At 39.6% G+C, this 27,625-nt stretch overlaps 1 protein-coding gene across 1 annotated transcript in view; it reads left to right on the top strand.

Annotated features, from left to right (window-relative positions):
* Positions 1-27,625, top strand: part of CREBBP (CREB binding protein) — an 83,860-nt gene that overhangs the window by 35,589 nt on the left and 20,646 nt on the right. Inside the window, exons 6-20 of the mRNA XM_009324676.1 lie at positions 4,946-5,188; positions 5,831-5,930; positions 6,630-6,776; positions 7,243-7,360; positions 10,060-10,252; positions 10,387-10,440; positions 11,695-11,819; positions 12,457-12,645; positions 14,155-14,574; positions 15,211-15,390; positions 15,620-15,806; positions 20,831-20,949; positions 21,085-21,324; positions 21,819-21,907; positions 27,417-27,497. Coding sequence (XP_009322951.1) covers positions 4,946-5,188; positions 5,831-5,930; positions 6,630-6,776; positions 7,243-7,360; positions 10,060-10,252; positions 10,387-10,440; positions 11,695-11,819; positions 12,457-12,645; positions 14,155-14,574; positions 15,211-15,390; positions 15,620-15,806; positions 20,831-20,949; positions 21,085-21,324; positions 21,819-21,907; positions 27,417-27,497 — 2,485 coding nt within the window. The remainder of the gene's footprint in view (positions 1-4,945; positions 5,189-5,830; positions 5,931-6,629; positions 6,777-7,242; positions 7,361-10,059; positions 10,253-10,386; positions 10,441-11,694; positions 11,820-12,456; positions 12,646-14,154; positions 14,575-15,210; positions 15,391-15,619; positions 15,807-20,830; positions 20,950-21,084; positions 21,325-21,818; positions 21,908-27,416; positions 27,498-27,625) is intronic.

A 27,625-nucleotide genomic window follows, 5' to 3' on the forward strand; every position in this document is an offset into this window, starting at 1 on the left:
TCTGTTCCACATGGCTCTTATTGTGTATACCATGTATACCTCTGGGAGGGTAGGGGAAAGCTACAAAGAAAAAAAGTTATTTTGCACATGCTAAAACATTAAGCTTTTCTTTTGAATAGGCCAGTGACTCCTGTGTTTTGAAGTAATGACTTGAAATTTGGTAGAAATGTTTTGGGGTTGGAGGGTTGTTTTTGTTAGGAGGAGGTACTTCTTGTTCCCTGCTCAGCCCACCACAATTTGAGTTACAAACTCTTGCAAACAGCTGTTGATATATTTCCTAACTTTATAGCTCTATCGTAACAATTATTTTTTCTGAAGATTCATCTTGTCATGCATATGCTTGAGCTTCTTAATTCTTCCGTTCCTGACCTGGGCAGGTGTGTATTGTGCCACAAAACAGCTACTGGGTATGCTTCCCCTTGCAGCCCTACAGGTGGTGATAAGAGTGCTGTGCTCACCATTTATTATGACCTGGACCATCCTCATGCAGTGCTTGATGTGCTTCATTTCAGGATCAGGGGACACTAGAAAATCTTTGGGATCCCTGTTCAGTTGAGCGAGACTGGAAGGTGGAGTTGTGAACGTGGAGCTACTCTCTCCTGTTTTTTTCCTTGTAGGAAAATTTTAAATAAAACGCAGTGAGGAAAAAGCTGGATTGAGAAAGAGTAAATTTGAGACAGCTAATCTTCATCTAAAAATGTGATTTTTAAAGACACCTGGGCCAGAAATTCTGGAGTATGTGGACCTGGGGATGAAGGGTGGGAATCTGATGAGGGAAATGGAAATAGGGACTAGGAGCCAGCTGGCTGAGGGGGAGTATGTTATTGGGTACGGGCAGAAAATGAAAGAAGACCTGGATGTAGATCACTTGGGAACTGACCCTTTGTAGAGAAGGAAGGAGTGCATTGGTGCGCAGGGAAGTGTGTTCAGAAAGAGTAGGCAGCAACTTCTTCACTAGAGCCCGTTTCCTGTGAAAACGGGAAGTGAAATCCAGTTTGCTCAAGTCTTACTGTAAGTAACTGTCAGTAAAATCTATAAACAAAATGTGTCTCTTGTTTCTTCAAGTGCTGGAAATCGTACATAATGGTGACCTACCAGCTATGAGTTACTTCACTGAGCCACATGATAGATGGTTAGCCCGCAGATTAAGAAGTTCCATTCATTGGCTAATGCAATGCTATACTGTGAAGGCTTTTAGTTTAATGCTTAACTTAAATAAAATTAAAATGGCATTGGTGGTGAAGTTTAATACTGACACTTCCTACCTTTAAATTGTTAATAAAATCTTTACTTACCCCGTGATTTGATTCATGATACAGCCTTTAATTAAATGATCGTGTACACTTAACTTTTGTATACCTGCCTAATTCTGGGTGCAGGACAGGCTTGTGCTGAGCTGAGTCAAGGTTACCAGCAGAATTTTTGCTCCAGCCACTTTGAGCTAGAGTGGATGTAACGAGCAGAGCGAGGAGCTGCAGGACAGAGCATTTGAACACTGCTGAACGAGTCTCAATTCCAGAATTTGGAAGCAAAATGAAAAATTTAAATCAGACTTCTCAAAAATGGATTAACAGGTTGCTTTCACTGGGGTGGTCAGGTTAGAGAAGTGCTGGGCATTCATACTTAAAATAGCATTAGGAGTCTGTGGTTAAAATAAATTCTAATCGGCTGGAGGGGTTCCCCTCTAGAAGACATGAATGCAGTTTCATTAAGGCAGCATTATCTACTTTGCACACTGAAACAGGAATCCTGTAGACGAGATAGTGTTTGATCATTTAGATTACATCCTAATGCATATGCCCAAGAGGGCCTAATCAGGGCTGTTCAGGAAGTTCTGGGGCAGCTTAACTTCTGCTTGTTTGAACTTTCACTCTTAAGATATATAAACACATGTGACACTGTAACAGTGGGACATACAGAGCTCAATTGTCTTTAAAGCATTTAGAATGTGAACCGTCCTGTACAGAGTTTCTTTACACTTGTAGCTTCTGTCCTGAGCTCATCAATGTCTAAAGTGTCAGTTAAAAAAAAAAAAATCACAGTAGACGTTGCTTCATGTAGCAGTGGCCTAATGTGATAACTCTGTTTCAGTGCTGTATTTATTTAAATTGACTTGATTTCCTATGGTATCTGCCACAGAAAGGACTGCATTTGCACTTGATCTGTCCGGTATGGAAATTTAATACTCTCTTCCTCCATCTTCTTGTTTGACAGATTGAGATAGTGTCACACGTTCATATAAAACCAATGAACAAACAGACAAAAAACACTTCAAAATCAGATTCCTGATGTTGTGAAAATACAAATATAGAAAAACTGAGACTAAATAGTCAGAGCCACTCACTTCCATGTTGTAAGTGTACCGCTGGCTGTAAGAATGTGGTCTGTCCCCTAATAATAATACTTCAGTTTGAAGTGTTGAAGCAACGTTTGGCTGTTTACCAGCTTTAGTGAGTTCTTCTTGCTTGAATTAGGTACATGCACACATGTGGAACTCCTTGGAGATCATTAGTCTTTTCAAACTGCAAGTCAAAATAGTAGTCTTCAGACATTATCCCCTTATGATAATGTTAGTAGTTTTGTGAAGAAACAGTGGGGGGTTTTTTCTGTTTAGAATAGACTTACTCTCCATGTTGTCACTTTTAAAGTGACATTTAGACTGTCAACTCTGACAAATACCCAAACTGAGTTTTTATAAGTAGTCTTTGGTCTGGGGCAGAAATAAGAGATCTGGAAATCTGATCTTGCTTAAGTAGACTTCTCGAGAATTGACTGGATTGTGGTTCCTAAAGCTGCTCTAACACAGGGGCTGAACTTTTGCTTCATAGTAACTGATACCACTGCCAAAGCTCAGCCCAAAACCATGGACAAGAGGTGATTGACTTCTCCAAGCTCTGCCTTAGCTTCAGTGTGAGCTTCAAGCCAAGCTTGCAGTCCTCAGAAGATTAGTGCCAGCTTTTTTCCCCAGAAGAGCATGAGGAATGGTGAAACACCTGGCTGTCCTCAGTGGGATGGCTAGAAGCCTTTTTCCTGTTCCCAACCTTCAGCATCACCTGGTCATTCTGCCATCTCCAGAGATGTGCCTCTGATTTACAGCCAATGCTGAAAGCGTATGGGGGGGGTTTGTTGTAACTTTTCCAGAGAAATATCATCTTTCTCTAACAAGCTCGAATTTTTATTAGCTCCTGAATTGATCCTTTGCTGTCACAACAGCCTCTGAAGCCTTTTGAATTCCACGGTGCCGCAAGTTTTGTGCTATTTAACCTTTCTAGAGACTTCCTATTTCTTGGCTTGTGCTAGTGTAAAGGCATCTTTCTCTTAGATTGTGTGATTCCAGAGTGCTATGTGCAAGTCCAACAAGAAATTCATACAGCTGCTCTTTAATATGTCTTTTTTTTTTTTTTTTTTTAATGAAACTGATAGGATCTCAATCAGCTTCTGTCTTTGTTTTTAAACTTGCGTGGAAACGATCAGCGAGTTCAAAAGTTATTATGAATGTGTCCACGGAGTGTAAGCATATGTAAGCCAAACTTCCATGGTAAACCCAGTGTTGAAAATACTGTGGATTGTCCTTGGGGGGGGAAAAAAGATGTTTTCTGTGGGACTGCTTATTCTGGAGAGGGGGATCTCTGACTGTATTTATTTGTAGTTGTTTGGCAAATGAGATCAAACTGAATTCTCATCTGGAGAGGGAAAACTTTGGACTCTATAATGTGTGTGTTTTCTCTTGGATGGAAGCTGAAAGTGTGTGTATCTTTTTCAGTGATTCTCTCAGTTTCCATGGTGGGTAAGGATTTGAGAAAGCCTAGATAATGCTGTTAATGTCTCAGAAGGCTTGTTTTCCCGATTTTATTTTTTTTTCCCTACCATGTGCCTCTCCTAATATTTCAATAAAACAGCAATTGTTGCCTATATTAAAAGCTATTATTGTTGCTATGTTTAGCTCACAAATTTGTAATGCACATTACATATTTAATTACCTAAGGGGGAAAATGTGAAGTACGTATTACTTCTACCAGAGTCTCGGTTATCAAAATGCAGTGTCTCTGTAGTGAAGGATGTACTCCATGTGTCATTCACAGTGGAACATGTTATTACTTAGAATGGCAGCTAAAATGAGGATCGGAAAGCAGATTTTTATTCACTTCTGGGTTTAGCAAAAACTATTTTTCCCTGTTGTCTCCATTTCCTGTCTACAATGGAAATGACTCTTCCATACATGTGTGGTGAGAGGGGTTGGTTGTGGTGGTCATACAGGTTAATGAATACCTAAATATTATTATCTAAATCGTTTACCAAAACCTGTGGCAGGCTCATCCCCTTTCTGACTCTTCAAATTATTTTAGATTTTGTCAGTTCAGTCTGAAACCCATCAGGGCTTTTCATATCTCTGAATAACTTGGGGTTTAGGGTAATTTGGCCTTCAGAGGATTCAGACTGCTTGGAATGAAAATTTCTACCAACAGATCTTCAGTATTACCTTTGTGTCCAAGGACACAGTATTTCTGCTGAACTCAGGATCTCTGTTCTGGAGCCAAATATTTTGACCTAAAATGGGATTGATGGGAAAGAGGGAAGTAGAGGAATTAATTTTCTGCCCCCCCCCCGTGGCACTGAGCCCCCCCACCCCGGCCAAGCATGAAAATCCTATTTAGCCTTACATTGGAGCCTATACTTTACGTATATTACAGTAATTATGGGCTTATCTGCCCAAAATCTACAGCACTTCTCTTTAGACTGCATGTATTAATTGCTAGGGTGGTTTCTGTCCTATAGAATCAAAGGCTGAGTTTCCCCACTTGGCATCTCGGGTGTCATTCTGTCCTTTGGCAGAAAAATATATATCATATAACTATATGCATGTTCTGTTGATTCTTGGCATGATTTGTTTTATTGTTTGTTCTCATTGATTTTCAATTTTCTCTTATCCTTTCTTTTTTTATAGCCCTTTTAGGGTCTCCAGCTGGTGGAATCCAAAATTCCATCGGTTCTGTTGGCACAGGCCAGCAGAATACTCCATCGCTAAGTAATCCTAATCCGATTGACCCCAGCTCCATGCAGCGAGCCTACGCTGCTCTTGGACTGCCATACGGCAACCAGCCTCAAACACAGTTGCAGCCCCAGGTACAAGGCCAACAGCCGGCACAGCCTCAGGCTCACCAGCAAATGAGGACCATTAATGCATTGGGTAGGTGGAAAAAATACCAAGAAACTAAGGTGTTAAAATAAACTGAACTGTTGAATTTTTAGGATAGTCTAGTATTTCACTTGATCAGAGTAGTGGCTTTCTGTTCATGTTGGTTAATAACTTAAAATTATACTGTTTGTAAACCCTACCATTTGTTTACATTTGAATATTAGAAAGCTTTGAATATCTTGCTTCTGTCAAACAGCAGTAATTTTAGTTTCTTTTAAAATATAGTTCATAGCTTATTGTTGTCTAAGGTGATTAGACAGAATTGCTGAAGGATTTTGATTTGTTTAACAAGTATTTCACCTGTTTTAGCAGACAGTTCGGTCTCAAATGCTGATTTCTTTCTGGAACTTAATTGTAGTGTTATCTTCTTTTCAGCTTACTGAACTAGTCTTAAAATGGTATGAATTTTAAATTTTAATAGACTAGTTTTTGTAGAAAAAGATGTTCAGACTGAAGGTAACTTTTGATTCCATAAGTAGCTACGTATATGCACCACAGCAGATACTATCATAGAAGTACTTACCTGGTAAAACTTTTCTTTCGTTAACCAGTTGGGTCAGTAAAGTGTGGTTTTGCTATGTTATTGTCAAAATTGTGAACTGGGTACCAATGATGTTTAATTTTGTCCCAAAGGAGCCAACCAGATGAACCTTCCCGCAGGAGGAATAACAACAGACCAGCAAGCTAGTCTAATTTCTGAAACTGCTCTTCCAACATCCCTTGGGACAAATAAGTAATGCACGCATTTTCATTCTTGCTCAATTAAACATTTATTTACATGCTTATGAATGTAAATAAAGAGCATGCTTTAAAAACTAATTATATTGGCGTGGAAGTGATCAGTCACATCTATAACTACGCTCTTCTTTCCTGTTTCAATTCTATATCTATCACTTTGTCCCCTCAGAGAGCCCCAGAATATTTAGTAGTTTTAAATGAATCCCCAAAGGAAGACTATTTTGTATTTTTAAGTTGTGATTCTTTATCGTTCATACCATGTCTTAAAAACTCCTGAGCTTTGCTGCTGTAGGTGTTGCAGTTTGCTGATACCAAATTTCTCTTAGAGAATGTTTGACACAGTAGCTAGAAGTGATGAGAGGAATTACTTAAAAATTACTTCAGGCATCAAACACAGAATCATAGAATCATTAAGGTTGGAAAAGACCTCTAAGATCATCGAGTCCAACCATCAACCCAACACCCCCCATGCCCACTAAACCATGTCCCTAAGCACCTCCTCTACCCGTCTTTTAAATACTTCCAGGGATGGGGACTCAACCACTTCCCTGGGCAGCCTGTCCCGATGTTTAACCATTCTTTCAGTAAAGAAATTTTTCCTCATGTCCGATCTAAACCTCCCCTGGCGCAACTTGAGGCCATTAACAGAACTCTGCATTCGGTACTGTAACAGTCTCTTTTCTTTTTGTTTTAGCCCACTAATGAATGATGGCACAAATTCTGGCAATGTTGGAAACCTCAGCTCAATGCCAACGGCTGCACCTCCTTCTAGTACCGGGGTAAGGAAAGCATGGCATGAACATGTCACTCAGGACCTGCGCAATCATTTAGTGCATAAACTGTAAGTATTCACCAAGACCATGTATTTTTGCTGAATGTTTTTGAAGAATTTCAATACTGTAGTTCTACTGTTAAGCTGAAAAGTTGTTGATGAGAAAGTTACCGGCAGTGGTTCTCTGATACTGGGCCACTGAGGATGAGCTGTTACCTCTAACCCTCCTCTTCAGTTCATTCCTCGTGCTCATTAAGGAGTGGGCATGAAATTAGTTTATATTGCTAGTAAATTTGCTCTGCTGTAGTAAACCAGTATTTAGACTCTAGACTGTCAAACCTCACATTTTTTCATCATTGAATTTGCTTTAATCTTGTGGGGAGTAGTGCAATATAGATTTAATTTTTTTAAACGATTTTGATATGCTTTTACATCTCTGATGTATGAAGGGATGTCCAGGTTGAATATTATAGAGCTGTATTGAATTTTTTTTTCTCTGAAGAGTTTTTCTTTTATTCTTCCTCCTTTCTTGTAGTGTCCAAGCCATCTTCCCCACTCCTGATCCGGCAGCACTGAAGGATCGCCGCATGGAGAACTTGGTGGCTTATGCCAGGAAAGTGGAAGGAGATATGTATGAATCTGCTAACAGTAGGGTATGTTGCTTCAGTCCAGCTATTCAGTATACATTCAAGAACAGTAGTATCGCAAATCTTATAAGCGTAATGAAAACCACAGAGAATCATTTCACTGTTCTCTTGATGAGGAAAGTCATGCTTTCTGCCTATGACAGTGTTTGTATAGTCCCAAGCCATCTGATTAATGTCACTCCAAGCTAATTCACCTCCTCAGCTCCATGAAGACTAGACAACATCGTCCCAGCCCTGTTTGCATTCCTCCTGAAAGTGTGATTGACATGCATGAAGACTGGAACATTGCTTGCAGTTCTTGATGTTTCCCTTACTGGCTTTCTCCTTTCTGGAAGTCTGTGTAAATAGCAGTTTTAAAACTTTCTTGATGCCTCTTTACTGTTGGAGGTTTTCTCCAGGACTCAGTCCTGTTACACCGTTTACCTTTTACCCGCACTGTTGGAATTACTTCTCCTCTCCTCAGCAGCACCGAGAGTGATTTGGCTAAGACACATAGCTGTTTCATGTCTCAACATAAGAAGTCATCGGTTAGCCTGCATTTGTCTTTGTGCATGGCAAACAAGATAGGATTCCTTTTCTTGTTCATGATTTTTGCTTTGCCTGCAAAGAGGTGTCGGTTCAAATCTCTATTACTCAGAGGGAGCAAACTGCTTGTTGTCTGACATGCTGAGGATACTATTTCGTTATGACACTGTGGTAATTCTACCCTAAAGGAACCACTCCCTGAAGGTTTCCATCAGGTAAAGACAATGTTAGTAGTGCCAGTAATAATAGCTAGTGAGGTCTTACCTGATCAGAATCTTGAGGTCCTTTCTTAAATAAGGTAAGAGTATCTAAAGAGAGTAGTTAGTGGCATTTCAGGTGATAATCATCCTGTAAAGACACAAACACTGAGTCTGCCCCTCTCAGACCATCTCCCAGAAGAGCTGAAGATGGAATGCAAGTTTTATTTCCTAGAGGTAGATAGGCAGTGGCCATACTTGTAACGCTGCTGCTGTGTCAGCATTGGTGAGTGACAATATCATACTCTCCTTGTGGCTACCAAGAGTTTGTTTAGCAAGAAAGGCTTGTGTGTGATCACCCTGGCAGCTTCAGAGAACAACTTTGTCTATGAAATCCTTGTTCTCTCTGCATAGACATCTAAATACCTTCTCAGTAAGAATGAGCATAGTAGACTTCTGGTTATAAAATAGTCTTCTGATCTCTATGCCAGACAAATACCCAGAAGTATCTTCTCTCCACCCCTGAAAACAGCTGTCAGAGCCTCATTGCCAGAAGTCTCTTTTATGAGAATCCATCTAACGTATTTGGCTCCAAGCGCCAAACTTGGATGAAGGGAGTAGTTTAGAATGTATTAATGATGCCGTGTGGAATTGCATCCTTCTTTTTGAGGAGCATCCGTTCTACTTTGACACTGAAAAACAGATTAGTATGAGGCATCATCATAAGCAGTTTGACAGTGTTTTAGTAGTATGTGTTCCTTGTGAACATGTCCTTCTTCAGAAATCTTTGCAGTGTGAAAGTAGCACAATATTAAATTTACAAGTAGGAAGTTAGAGGTGAAGTGTCGAGCAGGCGGAGGGAAGGGACTGTAGCGCTTTTAAATTGGACAGCAGAAAGTGTCTGCACTGATGGATTTTTGAGACGTTTGGAGGAGGGAAGTGACCTAAAACCAAAGCTTTGTATTGCAACACTGGACTTTCTAGGCTGGTGAGGAATACCTGTCTTATATGAGTTTTCTGAAGTGAACTCAATCCTACTGTAATAACAAATTCTAGTTTTGTTGAAAATTGGATGAAGACAAAATGGATGTGGGACAACCATCACTCAACCTTTGCTCCATGTAACACTGGGTTTTAAGAGCATAGGTGACCCCACAAAAGAAATGTAGTCTTGAGGGTTTGTGGGGTTTTTTTTTGCCAACAGGTGCATAATCTCATGCACTTGGCAGATGTGTGTCCAGCAATTGCTGACAAGCAAAATTGTCTACCTTGCTGTGCGCTGTAACTGTCTTAGTTGATCTGTTGTCAATGTGGATTGAGTAAAATGGATTTTTCATCTTGTACAGATGTAATGTTTAGTTGTCTCTGCCTGTGGACTATTTTTCACTGATTTCCTCCATTCCTTTGAGGTTTTTTCTGGTTTTATTTATTCTCTGCAATGACTGTTGGTAGTTAGACTCTTTAGGAAAAGAGTAGTTCCTTTCTTTATGTAGAAATTGATCTGTCCTTAACGTCTGTCTCCTGAAGTTTATTCAGTGTAACTGTGTTGCTGGGAACATCTTTTTCTTTTGTCTGTGGATTAGTGGAAATGTTTATTATGAAAATAACATTTAAAAATCATTAACACTTAAACTAAATCACAGCTTCTTCTTTTTTGTTGAAGCAACAGAGAACCTACAATCTTCTCTGTCTACTAACCTACTCAGAGTAGATATGAAGGGTAGCCATAAAGTCAAGTCTTGTATGTGTTTTCTGGAAGCTTTGATTTTCCTTTTCTGCATTAAAGCAGTGATGAGACTGTCTCAATTTAACAGAATTCTGAAAAGAAATATTTCTTTTTCAAGTAGGTGGGTGTATACATAAAAAACCAAGCAAACCAACCAGGTGATGGCATTCTGGTAGACTACATGAGTAGTCTAGTGCAGTAGTCCGCTGCTTTCTTATGCTTGACACTGAGTACTATTTTTTTTTCCCCTCTTTTAGGATGAATACTATCATTTATTAGCAGAGAAGATCTATAAGATACAAAAGGAGCTAGAAGAGAAACGGAGGTCTCGTCTACATAAACAAGGGATGTTGGGCAATCAGCCAGCCTTACAGACCCCAGGACCTCAGCCCCCTGGTATCCCACAGGTGGCTGCTGCCATGGGCCAGGCACAGCCCGTGAGGCCGCCCAGTAAGTACTTCTATAGGAGGTACTTCTGCATTTCAGCTGTAGCTCTGCACAGTTTGTGTCCTTGGGCTCTCATGCTAATCTTGAGTTTGTATTTTAAACTGGTTTTTGCTGACCATTCTTCTGTTGTGTTGCAGATGGGCCTATGTCCATGCCAACCGTGCCTATAAGTCGTATGCAGGTTTCTCAAGGTATCTATGTTTTCCTCTCTAATTGCAATTTGTGGGTTCAAAATAATTGTTAGGGGGAAAAGCTGATCTTCTCTTTTTCTTCTGGAGTTGGGGTAGGGGGACTACTGGGTCTCCTGTTTTTCAGCATCATTTTTTGTTGTTGCTCTGTGGCAGGAACTGTCTCAGTGCGGTCTTGTCTTAAGAACTGGCAATATGTACCCAGTACTTGGCTATCGATTGGGAAGTAATTCAGTCCCTTCAAAAAGAGGAGGGCGCAAGCAAGAATACTGTGGATAATCTCATTTAAAACACTGTAACAGCTGAGGGAGGGAGGAGGATATTGGCATGTTTTCATCAGTTAGCCAAAAATACACCTGTAGCTGGAAACTTACTACATTAATCCTAGAAATCTGTATAACTAGTGATATCCTTTCTTGGTTTCTGATGCAAAGTGCATCTAAAAAAGCCTTGTAGCTTGTTCGTAGCACTGATGGCTTGCCATCACCGATTTAGGCTGCTGTGGGCTCATGGGTGGTTTTTTTTCTCTGAAAAATAAAAACCTGTGACTTTTAGGTGCTTCAGCTTCCTCCAAAAAAGTTGTCCCCAATTATTTTATTTCTTGGTTCAAAGTTAGTAGTAAGTTGAAACTTGCATTGAAATGTCCTTGAGAAGTTACATCCTTTTAAAATTCATTTCAATAGAAGAAAAAGTTGATAGCAAGTATAGCTCCATAATTATTTATTTACACCTTTATTCCTGTTAATCCCTGCAAAATACCAAACTTGTCTAAATGTTTTGTATAAAAAGCACAACACCTGTTTAAGCATATTGCTAGCTTTTGTCCTGATTTGAGGCTAGGAGTTGCCTTCATATATACAATATGTATTTTTATCATACTTACTTCAATCATTTCAGTGAGGCCTGAATAAGACATTGCTGTTTCAAAGCAAATGCCTGATTTTTAAGAAACCATCCCAAGGTATTATTTACAAATAGCATCCTGTCTTTGCAGATCATCCACACTGTTCATCTTTTGCTTTTTTTTTTTTTTTAGACACCAAAAGTTAAGTTTCACCCTAACTGGTATTCTTCTAAATACCTCTCATATCCTGATTTGTCTCTTAAGCCAAGTAATTTGAACAAAGTTAAAAGAAAAAGATGACGTGTAGGGCAGTCAAACTTTACTCATAATAAATGTTAATTTTATAGTAGAGTATACATACATAAATTCTGATGACTTGTTCCTAATGAGTTGTTTTGGGGGTGCATTTGCAGGAATGAATCAGTTTAACCCCATGTCCATAGGGAATGTACAGATGCCACAAGCACCCATGGGACCCCGTGCAGCTTCTCCAATGAACCATCCTGTACAAATGAACAACATGGGCGCTGTTCCTGCGGTTCGTACTTCTTGTTACCAAGTTCTTCTCAGAATTGGTTGATTAAATTCAGCAGTGTTAACGCTGTTCTGAAAAGGCCATGTCATAGAGCAGTACTGTAAATTGTAGGATAATTTCATGGAAACATACCGAGTCTGTCAGGCTTTTATTGAGGCGTTTGTTTTCAATATTTATGTGTTTTTAAAAACAAAAAACAAAACAAACTTTAGAGAGGTAGATGCCAGAGATGCAATAATCTCCAACAGTCTGTGGAAGAGCACAGTTCTTTCAGAAACTGTGTCTTTGCAGAATATATACCTTCTTTAGTCCTCCATGAAAACATGTTTTTATTCTTTAGAAAAACAAAAATATTTTCAGTTTCACTGGATTATCTCCGTTAGCTCAGAGAACAAAACGGAGTTTTAACACTCTTAGTAACTGAGTTTTGAATATTACCCGTTTAAAAATAACTTCCTCATGAATACTGTGGAACAAATGCTAAAGTTATATGCACATGCCCGCTTCCATTTGGTTTACTGAAGCCAGTTTTCCTTATTTTTTTGTCCTATCCTTTGGTCGATTACATTGAGGGTATTTTCCTTTGTCTTGCTACATAGTACTAAATGGTAATGTCTTTAATTTGGGTGTTAATTTTTAGATGGCAATGTCTCCTTCCCGAATGCCTCAGCCACAGAACATGATGGGAGCTCATTCCAACAACATGATGGGTCAGGCTCCTACCCAGAACCAATTCCTGCCCCAGAATCAGTTTCCAGCATCCAGTGGGGCTATGAATGTGAACAATGTGGGCATGGGTCAATCAACAGCCCAGGCCGGGGTGGCACAGGTAAGATGTATTTTCTAATACTTGAGTTATTTACTCTTAATTATTTTGTTCTAATTTAATTTATGCATGTTTGTTTATTTATATATCCATTGTTTATTGTAGTCACCCCTGACTTTGGGGGATCCTGGGTTACATCTGCCTTCTTCATAAGCTCTTATATAACCTATCGACGTATGCTAACTGGGGGGCAGCGCCCTGTAATTCCTGATTTAAATTCTAAAAAAATGCAAGCTGATCAGATTTTTAGGGGGATTATCAAAAGTTAGTTTATGGGACTTTTATGAGCATATGCTTTTGTCTTTGTGTGGACCTTAGTAGCGAACTTTAAATCAAGAATTACAATAAAGTGGTTGGGGAAGATCTTTTAAAGTTTGTTTTAACCTCTCCACTTCTGAAGAGAAAATTGGTTTTTTTCTGTAACATTTTCCTGTTACAGTAGTGGTCAGTGAAGTAGCAGCTGTGCTTATGATGCCAAAGTATATGCTATAAGTATATAGTTATAAGTATAGTATATTTCCACAGGGAAAGGCTTGGCTTTTAACTCAGAGTCCAAGTAATTTAGGTTAGTTGAGACCTCCAGAGTTCTCTAGTCCAGCCCCATCCTCAAATGAGAGATAACTTAGATTGGGTTATGAAGGGCTCTGTCGAGTCAAGTTTGGAATATGTTCAGGACGGAGCATCTACAATTTCTTGGGCCCTGGTTCAGTTGTTTGACCACCTTTGTGGTGAACATTTTTTTCCTAATGCACTTAGTTCAATAAAACTGACTACGTACAGGCAATATAGAAGCATGTTTTAAATTTGAAACATCATCTGCAGGAAACTATTAATTGATTTAGATTTCTAAGAGTAAGAGGTACGCCTGAGGACAGAGTATTCTTTTTTTATCACTAGTTATCTGATGCAATCTTTAGTAAAATGTATAGTTTAAAAGTCTGTGCACATCCAGAATACTTTATTGTTGCTGGTCTGAAAAACAAATCCACAATTTTCTTAAGCATCTGGAGTAGTCTAATTCGAATTAAAAAAAAAAAAAAAAGAAAACAAAAAACCCTCTTAAGTCTTGCTCTGTGCAATGGGGCAGGCATTAAATGTGTTGAACTGTCTTCTAAAGCAGGGCTGCTCTAGAGTCCTGGCGTAAAATGTGTATTTGTTCAAAACCATTTTGTATGCAAAGTCTGACCTTTGCCCAGCTAATGGCATGATTTAGAGATTGTCTGCCTGTGGGTTTCTGCGTTACTCAAGAGATCGTGAGGATTCCCTCTCTGTGGCAGTAGAATTAATGTAAAAAGACGTGCTTGGCACATCTAGGTCTAGGAGCAAGGTCTTTGACTAAGAGCTGATAAAAACGATTAGAGAAATCAGAGCGTAGTCATTTGTAATAGCAGCATTTGTTTGTAGCTGATCTCATGTATAGACTTACAGTATTCTGTTAAAGATTACTTCAGTTGTGTGATTTAAAGGGTAATTGGGAGTCATGTCTGTAACAGACAATCTCTCTCTCTCTAGCAGGGGCAGGTTCCCAGTGCTGCTCTTCCAAACTCCATGAACATGCTAGGACCGCAGAGTGGGCAGTTACCATGTCCACCAGTGACCCAGCCACCTCTACATCAGACTACACCTCCCGTGTCCACTGCCGCTGGGATGCCACCTATTCAGCACCAAACACCAACTGGAATGACTCCTCCGCAGCCAGCAGCGCCCACTCAGCCATCGACACCCGTCTCATCTTCAGGACAAACACCAACACCGACACCAGGTTCTGTTCCAAACGCGACACAGACACAAAGCACACCTACGGGGCAGACTGCAGCGCAGGCTCAAGTCACACCGCAACCTCAGACCCCAGTTCAACCCCAGTCTGTGCCAACCCCACAGCCATCTCAGCAACAGCCAACGTCTGTGCAGGCACAGCCACCTGGCACTCCAGTAAGTATCAGCTAGTTGCGTTTTTCTTGTGTAGTGGCATTCCACAAGAGTTCTCCCCATGTATAGCGCCGTGTCGTGAATGTATAGAGCCCATAGTTGTCAAAAGTAGCTTCTACTTTAGACCAAAGGGTTCATTGTAGAGATGTGTAAAGTGTGTGTGTGTGTGTGTTCAGATGTTCTCAGCATTGTTTGAAGGAGGGGGGCGTATTGAATGACTTTGAACTGCTCAAAGTAAAAATGGCAGCAGTGTACAGAAAGATGAGGCATAACAGGCCTAATACTATATTTGGCCTTAATCAGAATCGGTCTTTTTTGATCGTGAAATTTGCATAATTTTTTTCTTTTAAGCTCTAGTCAGGATGAATGCACATGTCAAGGAATGTACAGTGTTTTACTGGGCAGGCGTTTTCTCTGTAAAAGAAGCCTCTTTGGGGCAGAATTTCTTCCTTGGCTTCTCCTCTGTAAAGCAGAGTTATTAAATGTGTTATATCGAAACTTGGCTACAGTGAGCTCCTGTATCCATGTTCTGCACTGTTCTAGAATATCATCTCATGTCTCTTTTGTGCTGTTCATTTTTAGTAAAGGAAAATATTTCTATATATGCAGTGTCTTTCTTTTGTACTGTTTTTACAACAGCTATCCCAGGCAGCAGCTAGTATTGATAACAGGGTCCCCACCCCTGCCTCAGTTGCTAGTGCTGATACGAATTCCCAGCAACTAGGACCAGATGCACCAATGCTAGAAAGCAAATCAGAAGTTAAAACTGAAGAAACTGAGCCAGAGACTAGTGAGACACAAGTGGAAGCTAAGACTGAGGTAAATGAGATTCTATACAGCTTAACTGAAAGCAGTGATAGATATAAAAGCACTTAATGATGTGTCTGAATTGGTGAGCTAAGGGGCGAGAGGAGGGTAGTTACTGGAAAGTAACTGTCCTGAGGAAAGCCATGGATGGAGAGTGCTTTGACAATCTCAAACTAATATTTTGATGACTCAAGTTTGGGTCATAGATGTAACGGTACATCTCGTTGCATCCTTTCTTAAGGTGGAGGAGGATTTACAAGGATCTTCACAAACAAAAGAAGAAACAGATGGAACAGAACTGAAACAGGAGCCAATGGAAATAGAAGAAAAGAAGCCCGAAATAAAAGTAGATGCTAAAGAGGAAGAGGAGAGCGGCACTAATGGAACCACTTCACAGTCCACATCGCCATCTCAGCCCCGCAAAAAAAGTATGTGTATGAAAACTGAGGTTTTCTTGTGTGCTTTATTTTACTAGCATTTGTTTTCCACGGTCTCAGTTCCTGCTGGGAGGTCTGTTCTGCACGTGTATTCCAGCATACGGAGCTCTAGGAGATCCATACTTCGTGTAATTTATTTTTGAAAGTAGCATTCCTTTAATGTTACATGAATCACAGGTGAGAAGAGCATGTCATTGTGGTCTTGATCCCAGCAGTCTTCTCACAGCTTCCAGTTTCTGCCCAGAAGGAGCAAGGCAGCGATTGCTAGAGAAATTACATACATAAATCTCTCCCTGTACATCTCGGCCAGTGCTCTTTCAGGGGAGCTTAGTGTAGATAGAGTGCTCTCAGTAACCGAGAATATCCATTGCTTTGCTTTTCCTTTCCATTGCACACACCGTCTTCATACTGAGTTTTAGCCTTCGCTTCTCTGAGAATCAGGTGCTTGAACTCTTCTCTTGAATCTGTGTTCCTCCAAGGCTGGTCTGCTGCAACAGCCTTAACCTTTGAAGTCCTGTGTAGTTTTCAGCGTAGTGTTCATTTGAAAGCTTTCTCCTCAGAAATAGTTAGGTCAGTAGTCTCTTAAATTAATATACAGTGTTACCATAGATTTAGGTGTGACTGTCTCTGTATACTGTATGTTTTTCCAAAAGGAAACTTGATGGCATTACAGATCTTGAATGGACTTACATAAATGATTGCATGCCTTGGGTTAGTAAGAAATAAATGAATAAGATTCTTAAACAGGCAAGAAGAAATTACTCCATTTGTAGTGCAGGCTTTGTGGGAGCCTGCAAGATAAGTTTTTGGACCAAAAACCTTAGCTGTTTAGAGACCTTTGTGTCTTAGCATCCTGTTTTTTGAGATGACATTTTCTGTGGTTAGTTTTTAGGTTTTGACCAAAGGTAAGCTTTCAGCATGCTGCAGATGTCAAAAAAAGGGAAAGTGATGATCCATTTCGTTACTTTTCCTTCTTCCCTTGCAAAGGAAACTGCATTAGGAGAACATTATGGGTGCATGCTTTCCAGAATGTGATCAAGAAATCATAAAGTTTTAAAGTTTGTGCAGCTTGAACCTTGATCTCTTGTATATGCCTTGGGTTGCATTTAATTACTAAACATAATCTTTTTATAATAAAATGCTATGAAACACATTTTCCTGTAGGATGGTATTTTCAGTTTGTAGCACAGTGGGCCAGCCAAATGAGAGTGCGCTGCAGAACTAACTGGCAGAGCCTATTTCGAACAAAATGTAACATAGGGAGTGGAAAGCTGATTTGCATTTATAAACCAGTTATATTCCCAGTGGAAAGAATCATTGCTGCTTGTTAGGAGTGCGCTTGCAAGTAAATCGAGGTGAGTGGTTGAAAGAGGAAGGTTCTTGCAGAATTAGTCCGTGGAAGAGCTGCACTGTCGTTCTGCTGATTCAGTCTGGGTTACTACCTGTTTCCAATACCTCATTTAGTAACACAATTTTATGGTAGAAATACTGTCACTAAGTAACCATATAGTGTAATACATGTGCAGTGTGGGCAGGTACAACGGCATATACAAGTTTAAATGGTGATGTTTCTCACCAAGTAGTTTGTCCAACTTTAACAGAGAGTTTGTATTAATGCTAAATAAACCAAGAGGTATTTGAGAGCAAATACTGTGAAGTGTGCTTAAGGGTTATATGATATTTTAAAACTACTTATGAGACTCATCTGGACTTTTTCATGGGTTACGAAAGTATTGGAAACTCTTTTTCCTTCCTATGCGGCCAGATTCCTGAGGTGCACCCCACAGTAACCTGGGACGTAGCAGATAATGTGCTGCCGCTGCTAAAGGGAAGGCTCGCAGTTGGAAGTGTCATGGAGTGTATGCTGTAAGATAACTTAGCAAGTTATAGCCTGATAGCTTAATGTTTGAAAAGATTCATCTGGACCCTAAAGGAGTGTTTTTCTGGGTACAAGTGGCTTATGTTGTGGAGTTGGAATCTCATCTGTTTGTACTGCCCATCCAGGTGTACTGAACACCATCGGCCTGGCTGTGCTCACCTCCTATAACTAGACTGTAACCTGACTTAAGTGATGGGAAATGCTGTACGGGCTAGAGAACAGACCAAGATAATACTGCTGAGATACCGCTCTGCTCAATTCACTTACATTTGAATTTTTGTAGTTCAGCTTTTTTGGAGAATTGCAGACACCCCTTCAGCAAGCTTTTCGTCCTCATCAAGGTTTTGCCTTCAGAAATGGGGGCAACCAAACCCTTCCAAATTCAGGGTTTGGTTTGGTTTTGCTTTTTTTCTGTGAATCTAACGTAAGCAAGAAAGGAAGGGTTTTGGTTCCTTGCTTCTTCCCCTTGCAGTCTTCTCAAAAGAAACAGTATAATACTCATTTGGGTAGCTCCTGTCTCCTCTTCTCGTTGTAGATGGCTGCCTTAGTTTGACCTTCAAGGTTAGTTTTACTGGTTTCTTCCCATCTTTATAAGACATAATAATGCAAAACCTGCAAGGGCTTGGTTTGGGGGGGGATATTCAGGTGTATTGTCCTTACTGTTTTGAAGATGTCTTCATCTTCCTTTACGAATTTTCTCCTTAGTAATCATAAGCAGGATTTCCTCTGTTTGGAAGAAATAAAAATATAAAAAGGTAAAAAAGGTGTAGCATTATACTTTTTTCTGGCAGATCATACGTCATCATGATTCAGGCAAAGATCCCAATTTCTTTTTACCACCCACGCATCCAAGGCAAAATGGGGTAACTGGATGCCAGCTCCTTCCAAAGATCTTCTAGCTACCAGAGGAGAACCGAGAGCATTTAATTGTGGGAAAGGGGGAGAGGGGAGAACAGAAACTTTCCTGTAAAATCTGTGTATAGGGAGATCCTATGATCAAATGTTCTGTTATTAGTCATATTTCTTAGAGGCAGAGCAGCTTTTTTACTGCTAAAGATGAAAGCAGCTTTTCTTTACGTTTTTAGGTGAAGTCATAAATCGAAATAACTGGATATTTTTATTTTTTCGAATTTCAAAATGAAAGTAGGTTGTAAACTTTATCAGCAAAGATAATTAGGCTTTAAGGAACTTGGCAAAAGTTGTGCTGAATCTCTGTAGTTTGGGTTTAAATTAAGATTGGATTTACTTTGAAAGATACTCTAGCTTTTAGTGGTAGGTTTTTATAGGGGTCGGTACAGGGAAAATTCTAAAAGTAACGTCAAGCAGGTGGCCAAAATAGATTATTAAAAGGTGCTTTTTGACCTTTAAATTTCATTAAATGAAATAATTCCGATTATCAGGTTATGAATTACCTGAGCCGGAGCAAGATGGTTCCAGAAGCAATAGAGAATACTTTCTCATGAATGGAATTTAATATTTCCCTCTGTTCTCAAGAATTCCATAGTATAATTTAGTAGTTGTTTAGAGAACTTTGAGAGTATATGGTAGGGTTCCCTTCATAGGAAAGTGCCTGCATATATGGCATCAATAAATATGGAAGAGATTTGTCGTTTTATCGGGACTGAGATTGTGGCAACAGCTGAAATGATCATCAAGTTGCATTTGTCATCGTAACAACAAACGTTAGGCCTCCTTGGCTCATCTCATTTTTAATCTGGCGAGTCTGAGTTCCGAGGTAGCAGCATGAGATCTTGATGTATCTGTAAGGCAAGCCCTTGCGGAAGCCCTTCTGACAGCTTGCTTAGCCCTTTGCCATGATTTAGGTGACTTGGGTGGTATCTTGCCTGTTGAGCAAGCAATCCTCTCTCCAGTTAGAGGCAGTGCACTCAAACGGTCTTACAATTTTCATCCTGACTAACAATTTCCAGCAGCTGCAGCATCTACAAATGGCTAAAAAAATTGAGAACTTAATGCTTCAGAATTTTTTTAAGTAGTGTCAATTTAATTTCTTGTCTTGCTTTATTTTTGTGTGTAATTTCGGTGAGTGTAGTTGAGACGAAAAGACCTCCTCTCAGAAATATCACCCAAATGAAAAAGAAGGGGGGGGAGAATCTTTTAAAAAAAAAATCATAGATTTTTAACTAGAAGTCCCAAAAAGCAATTTATATCTTACCAAAATACCATTTGAGTGACAAAAGCAATGATCAGCCTCGAAGGGGTCACTGTAGCCCTGTTGATTTAAGTGCTTTCAACAGAACTCCTAATTGCTCCCTTTTATTGGTATCGTTCTCGTTTCAGCCAGGTAGATAAATATTAGATGCTATCTGGCTTTACTTAGTTGTCTTTTTATCTGAATAATAGGCATTCTTTCCTATTTAAAGACTTTGTTCCTAAGGAAATAAATGTAATTACATTGCTGAGATGTTCAAAGAGCTCTCCAAGTTATCATCATTTTTCAGAAAATGCATTGCCTTTCTTGTCCTTGTCATCCACTAGTGAAAGAAACATGGCTGTTGCCATGCCACTGTTGCCAAGCGGTTGTAATGATGCATATCAATCTGGAAGTATTAACACTTTCAAAATCAGTTAACAGTCCATCAGACCAGGACTGTTTGTATACTATGGCCAGAAAATTCCTGTGCCAGCTATCAAGACATCTGGTTACTCTCTGTAGAGCTGGCTCTTCGGCCCTGTCCACTATGGTGTTTTTTGCTAGAAGAATCTTGGCTTGGAAATAGCAGACGAGGTTAGAAGGGACGGAGAGGAACATATGCTTAGTCTCTTCTCTGAAGGGCTAAGGTTCATCCATGTTGAAGCAATTGAATTAATTTGGTTCTGGATAAGTTTGTCGTTTGTTTTTTTTTTTTTTAACGCTCTAGAATATGTATCGTTACGTGCTACAGTTGTTCCCATCTCGTTATTCTGGGAATATTGCCTACTGTGATTTGCGTAAACATAAAGGCTGTGCAGTAGCCTCTTGATTGTAAGTTTTGCCTCTGATCAGCTATGCAGATCAGGAAATCCCTCTCAAGATTTTTATGTTAACGTAGTTCTTTTGTGTTTTTTTTTTAATGGGACTCAAGAGGTTAGGAAACCTGGAAGGAAATGTTCTAACCTGTCTGACTTCCATTAACAGTTTTCAAACCTGAGGAGCTGCGCCAGGCTCTCATGCCTACCCTTGAAGCTTTGTACCGGCAGGACCCAGAGTCTCTACCTTTCAGACAGCCTGTGGATCCCCAGCTTTTAGGGATTCCGGTGAGTTGGCATTAAAAAAATACAAAATGTTTTTGTGTTTTGTCTGTGCTCATATAAACTTCTCATCTTTTCTGTACAACATAGTGTGAATGGTTGACATGTTAAAAATAAAGCGTTTTGTGTGTGTGTTTGAAGGACTACTTCGACATTGTGAAGAATCCTATGGATCTTTCAACCATTAAACGTAAATTGGATACTGGGCAGTACCAAGAACCTTGGCAATATGTGGATGATGTTTGGCTAATGTTTAACAACGCCTGGCTTTACAATCGCAAGACTTCCAGGGTCTATAAGTTTTGCACTAAACTCGCGGAGGTGTTTGAACAAGAAATTGATCCTGTTATGCAATCACTTGGCTACTGTTGTGGGCGCAAGGTATGTATTCCAGGGATGGAGCTGTATTCTTCCAAAGAGCTTAGCTTGATTAATCAGATAAAACATTTGCTTTGTATACTTTTTTAAAAATTGAAATATTGAATGAAAGTATTGGTAAAAGTTTGGCTTTATTATAAGCATGCTATGAGCTAAAAAAGGTGGATAGCATCCTTCTTGCTGCTATTCCATTATTATTGTTGTATTTTTCTCCCTCAGAGAACACCTTTTTTGGTCATAAGCAGTATTAAAACACTTTGCTTGTTTCCCCACGTCCGTTGCAATAAAGTAGGTGGTTAGAAGGTCAGCTATTTAGCTTATAGAATTAATAATTGTAATTAAATTGAGAGCTGTGCTAATATATTTACAATAGCTTGGAAAAGTGTGATAAACATAAGAATGTATTATGATACCTGTAAGCGTCAGGCTTGCCTAATAGATACTTGATTAACATAAGATTACATTTTAAAGCTGCTTTTCTCACCGTTGTTTTGCAGTATGAGTTTTCTCCACAGACCTTGTGCTGCTACGGCAAGCAGTTGTGTACTATTCCTCGTGATGCTGCCTACTACAGTTACCAGAATAGGTAAGTCCTTGACTTGGGTTTTTTTTGTTTTCCTTATTCTAGAAGTGAGAGCCTTTGAGTTCTCTGCACATACGGAGGAGGAGGATTATTAACTTTTTCTTTCCTTTGTCAGCTAAGTCAGGAAAAAGTTATTTTTATATCTTTGCATGCTGTCCTTTTGCAGGTGACCCTTTAGTTTCCTGTACTGCAGCTTGATACGCACTGTACTTGCACACGCTAGCCCGCTATTAGCTAGGCTGCACCACGCACCACCTAAGTGGAAGTGAAGTCGTCCATGTTTTCCACCAAATGAGTAGCAGGGCTTGCTGGAGGGAGAAGGGCAGAACTGCAAAAAGGCACTGAGAAATCATGTTACTTTGTTCTGGGAGAATTGTAAAAACATGCAGGTTTGTTTTCAAATTAGTGTCAGAACTTGCAAAGTAAAGGGTACAGTGATTGCAAGACTTACATTCTCTCTTCCTAGTTAGTACTTAATTCTACTTCAATTAGCTTTAAATTAGCATTGAAAACTACCCAGTGACTCCATGAGAAGCTATGAAAGCAATAGTTTCTGTTATTTTTAATTAATATTAGGATTTGGTGTTTGTATTATTATTAAACAATTGTTACATTATAATATTAATTTTGCATTTAATGCTTAAATCAACAGTGCTTTAATAACAAAGCAAACTGAGAACTCGGCTTTGGTTTTGGTTTCTTAGATGTTTCCCCACCCTCCCCCCCAAAAAAAATGCAAAACATAAATGGGCTAAGACACAAACTTCCCTTTCCCTGTTTAAAACAAAGTTATGAATTGCTTTCCAGAGGCTTGGCAGTCTATAAGCCTTGCCAGCTTTGAAGTGCACAGCGGGCTGTTGTCTAACTGAAGTTACAGAAGTAATTCACACAGTCGGTGCTTGCATTTAGTCTCTCTTAAGGCGATCCCTCCGTCACCAAACATGCTGTAAGATGGTGCAAGACTGTTGTGTACCACCTAGCTGAAGCAGCACAGTGTGGGAGATGAAAACGTGTCGTCTTACATTGTATGTTGGGTCTTAAGTGGCCTTTGTGAGGCAGATAGTATTGACGCGGAGGAATGTAAGTTCACGAGCTCTCATAAAAGCTGTTATACAGCTGCTGTGAACTCAGAAAAAAGTCTGAAGAGAAATAAAACAATTAAAGTGCATTTAAAGAGATAGTGCTTCAGTACTGGAAGTGGGGAAAAAAAACCTTAAATACCAATTCTGTGTGGTAGAATTTCAAATACTTTTATGCATCCAGGTAGTAGTACTGTATTTGAAAAGAATAGCAACTTCAAAAATAACTGAAGGAGGGGTCCTTTTTCTTTCAGTTATACCTTTCCTATTTAAGTTAGTATTAAATCATTTGGATTACTTGGTGGAAGGCAATGTTGGTTGCTAGCAAGAAGTACAGGGTTGATGGGGCAGTGGGTTCCGTGGGACTCAGTGATGCAGTATTTTAAATTCCTACATGTTGTAAATGTGATAGTGCATTTACATTGAGTTTAGTCTAAAAGGGTGGTAATAAAAGGGAGGCGATTTGTCTTAAGTGTTGGTAGGCCAGTAGCAGAACAGAAGTAGGCGTAGATTTCTGTTCATCCAGATGTCTTGAGAAAGGGTTGGGGTTTGGGGATTTGGGGTGGTTTTGAGTTGGGGGTGGGGGAGAGGGGGGAGGTTTTCTATTTTAGGCTAACTAAATTGAGCGATGAATGTTTTTTTGGGTTGGGTTTTTTAATAAAATATTTCTAAAGATCGATCACCATATTTTTAAGTGTGCATTTGGACTATCGGATCATAGAAAGCCCTTATTCATCAGCTGTATTGCTCTAAAACAGTCAAATTAACCGTTTCCTGTGACGGTGATCTTCAAATCTAAGATTTGTTCTTAACCGAGTAGCAAATTAGTGGAAAAACAAATTCTGTGGTTCCAGCAGATATTTAATTGGTCAAATGTTCTTGACTTTTTCCATTTATGGAACAGACAATATTGGATGTACTTAAAATCCAGCGTATCGCATAACTAAATTACAACTAAGAATATTTAGGTGCTGTTGAATAAATTAACTCTGGCACTACAGTTCAATGATTAAAAGTTCATTGTTTGGCATAGAACTGTTTGGCTTCCATAATAAGGCAGAAGTTTAGTTAAAGTGTTCAGAAAATATACTTCCTGTGTGAATATCCAGTTGAGAAAACTGATGGGTATTTCATATCAGTGCTAGCATCCAATTACTAATTTAGAATTTCCTTTGAATGCACTTAATTACAGTTGGAAATTCACCTGTTAATGCAGAGATTGAGCATTTTCTGGACTTTGGTATTGAACCATAATGTTACTCTGATAAACGGGAATCGGTCACCTGAACAGTCTGCATTTGAAAAGCTTTTCATTTTTGATGTGTTGCAATAAGTACATTCTTTGGATTTTCTATGACTGTTATAACTAGAATATTGTATGCTTTCTATGGGTTTTGTTGAATATTTGTAGTGACATGCAAAAGTCAGTGAATTACAAGCAAGTCTCCATTTCTGAGGGTCCATATCCATAATAAGTTATAGCTGCTGCTTCACCTTGGTTATTTTATGGACAAATGTTCATGATCTTTAGGTGACTCATTTTCACTGTATTTCAATTTCTGTTTCCTCATTTTAATACCATGGATTAAGGCTTGACTCTTGCTAGCGTTAGGCTTCGGTTCTGCGGCGTGTGAAATCCTGTGCTCCCCTTCAGATCCACGGATCGCTGGAGCACGTGCTTAACAGGCTGCCGAACCGAAGGGCTCGTCCCTGTGAGACTGAGCTTCCCGCAGCTGCAGTGTGAACAGAGGGTGAAATATCTGTGCTGGTGGAGCTAGCTAGATCTCTGCAGTGTAACTTAAATCCAATATCAAAGGCAGCCTCATTGCTCAGTTTCATGAGTGCTTTGAAAGCCCATAAATTATTCCGAAAATGGATCAGAATTAACCTTTTCTGGGATTGTTTAAATGTAGCAAAGCATTAATAGGAGCCTTGACCGTGGATTTTTCTGGCTACACACTCCTGCATTTGGGTCCTCCTGTGTTTCAGTCCTTCCCAATCTGACTTTTAAAATGAGCAACCTTGTTAGTAAGGAAAATAATCAGTGGGTTTTTTTAATTGAAGAAAAATCTAAAGAAGCACATTGTAGAAAAAAAGGACACGGACAATGTGTAAAAGGATATAAAATTCTGAACCTGTTATGTTTGGGGTTTTTTTAATTAAAAAAAATTACTAGACGATACTGTGTCAGTTCGGGGGCAAGTGAAGTCAGCGTGAGTGAGATGTGCAGTGTCAGTATCTACTCCTGAAATTCTCTTGTAATATTGCTCTGTAATAACCATAATATATTTATCATTCCCAATGATTACAAATTAATAGAATACTTTTTTTTTTTCCTCCTGGCCTTGTTCTGTTGCATTATCAGCTCCAAAAGCCTTGTTTTTCTTCAGGAGGGTTGAGCTGGCCCAGGAGAAGAGAAATCACTTGCAGTTTAACTTGCAGTAGGCTGGGCGGGGAGCATGGCATTTTAGCTCATGTGGTTGCTATCAAAGTTGCAGCTGCCCTGCTGGTAAGGTGATTACGTGGATATGCCGGTATGGGCTATATTAGCTAGAATAAAATACACCTTTTTCCTCTTTGTCAATCCCACAGTAGAGGGGAGTATTCAGTGTGCTGCTGCATTTAAGTGGTTCTTGGCTAGCAGAGTAGCTCTTGAAGCCTGAGCCAGCTGGCAGAGTTTGCAGAAGTTTTCAGGCTCTTGTAAATTATGCTGTGGTAACACGGACCTGGCTCCAGCCTGGGGAGGACGCAGATTGCTCTGCAGAACGTCTTTCCCCGATTCGTCGGGCGCTGCTGAAGGACCCGCTCCCGCTCGCTTGCGCTGTGTTTCACAAGCATTTAGAAAAACGTGTAGTGGAGACGTGATGACCAGTGTGTGTCACAGGAGGAAATTCTGATCCATACATTTCAATAAGTGCCTATAAATGGCTTTTGTTGTCTCCAGGAAAGCACAGCCTTGGAGATCTGTCACCTGGATTACAGTAGTTTAAGTGTATGAGTATGTATTTGAAGGGGCAAGCTGCCATATTTATTAATCTCCATCCCTTAAGTTGTTGGTTCATTGTGACATTGAGTCTCGTTTGATGCCTTTATACTTACCATTCTTACAGTTCTAGTGTTTGAGTACTAAAACTGCGTTTTACTGTGCTGCCATTGCTGCTTATACTCTCTCACTCTTGATCCTCCATAAAGCTCCTTTATTTTGATGATCCTTTGTGGCCTTCCTGCATTTTACAGCTGTGGCCTTTCTTTGTTACCTTTGTTCCTGTGTGAATTCATATCCTTTCCAAACATTTAGCCTCTTTTTTTTTTTTTTTAAATGACCCTGACAACTTTGGTTCCAGTTCATCTGAAACAAACAAACAAACCAACCAACCCACCAAAAAAAAACCAAACCCAAAAATCTGTGTAACTTAGATTTTATTTTTTTTTCAAATGCAGATTGTATTTTCATAGAGTTGTATTCCAATTTACTCAGCTTGGTTTGTTAAACTGCAGTATTGGTTTTGCTGAGTATAACTTGGATTGGCTCTTGGTCTGGTGACCAAAAATTGTACCTAGCCTCATATTCAATTTGTAAAGCTTAATTCCACATCTTTAATGTACCTGATAAATATATTGTATGTATGTACAATATTCAATGTTGTTCACATATATACATATATCGTAATTCTAGATAAATGGCTGGAAACTCTGACCCATAATTGCATTTCTGTTAAATGTTTGTCTAGAGTATGGATTTGGTTTCATTTATATTAAATAATATTAGCTGAGCAATTGGTCACATTTAATCTTATAGTCAAATAACCTTTGAATTTACAATTTTTACAGATTTTTTTTCCATACCAAGTGTTTCTGCTTTTACAGTTTTTACTGACAATCAGTAAATGCTTTCAGCATATTTTCTAATTACTTAAATCTGTAATAAATGTGTTCTTAAAGCTTTTTGACAGGCTGGTTTTTTAACCAAAGGAAACTCGATCAGTCACAAGCCTGGATTCAAAGAGAATTTTTTCCTAACTAATGCAAATCAAATCCAAATTCTTAAATTTGAAGTCTATACAAATGTAGCGCTTGGTAGCTACTTCATTAACCCTCCCCAAATTTTGAATTTGACACCCGACAACTTGTTAGTAATGTATAAAATGAGACCGAATGCTAATCTGTGCTTTGCCTTGGCTTTCTGCTCTGTGTTGTCTTGGTGTTTGCGTCTTACCTCTTACGTCTGTGCTGTTTGTTCCCTCCCCTGTTCTCTAATCCTGCCCTCCCCTCCCCTCTGTTCCTCCTCATTGTCCACACTGACCCATCAATCAACCAACAACGCCCCCCTTTTCGTCGTGGTGATCTGCCCTGCTCTGGTTGGTGGCTCCGTGCTTGGGTGGCTGTATGTTGTGCTGGACCAGTTCACCCAAATATGGCCTTCTTGCTGACAGGTATCACTTCTGTGAGAAGTGTTTCACTGAAATCCAGGGGGAGAATGTCACCCTGGGTGATGACCCTTCCCAGCCTCAAACGTAAGTCGCTTCCTTACTTCTGCATGCTGCCTTTTTAAATAGGAGGGATGACGTGTAGTCCTGTAAAACCCTGTGGCCGGTGGTGGCGTTCGTGGGGAAATGCCTACTTTCTTACTAATAGGAGATTT

The sequence above is a fragment of the Pygoscelis adeliae genome, unplaced genomic scaffold, assembly GCF_000699105.1.
Source record: "Pygoscelis adeliae isolate BGI_AS28 unplaced genomic scaffold, ASM69910v1 Scaffold85, whole genome shotgun sequence".
Taxonomy (NCBI): Eukaryota; Metazoa; Chordata; class Aves; order Sphenisciformes; family Spheniscidae; genus Pygoscelis; species Pygoscelis adeliae.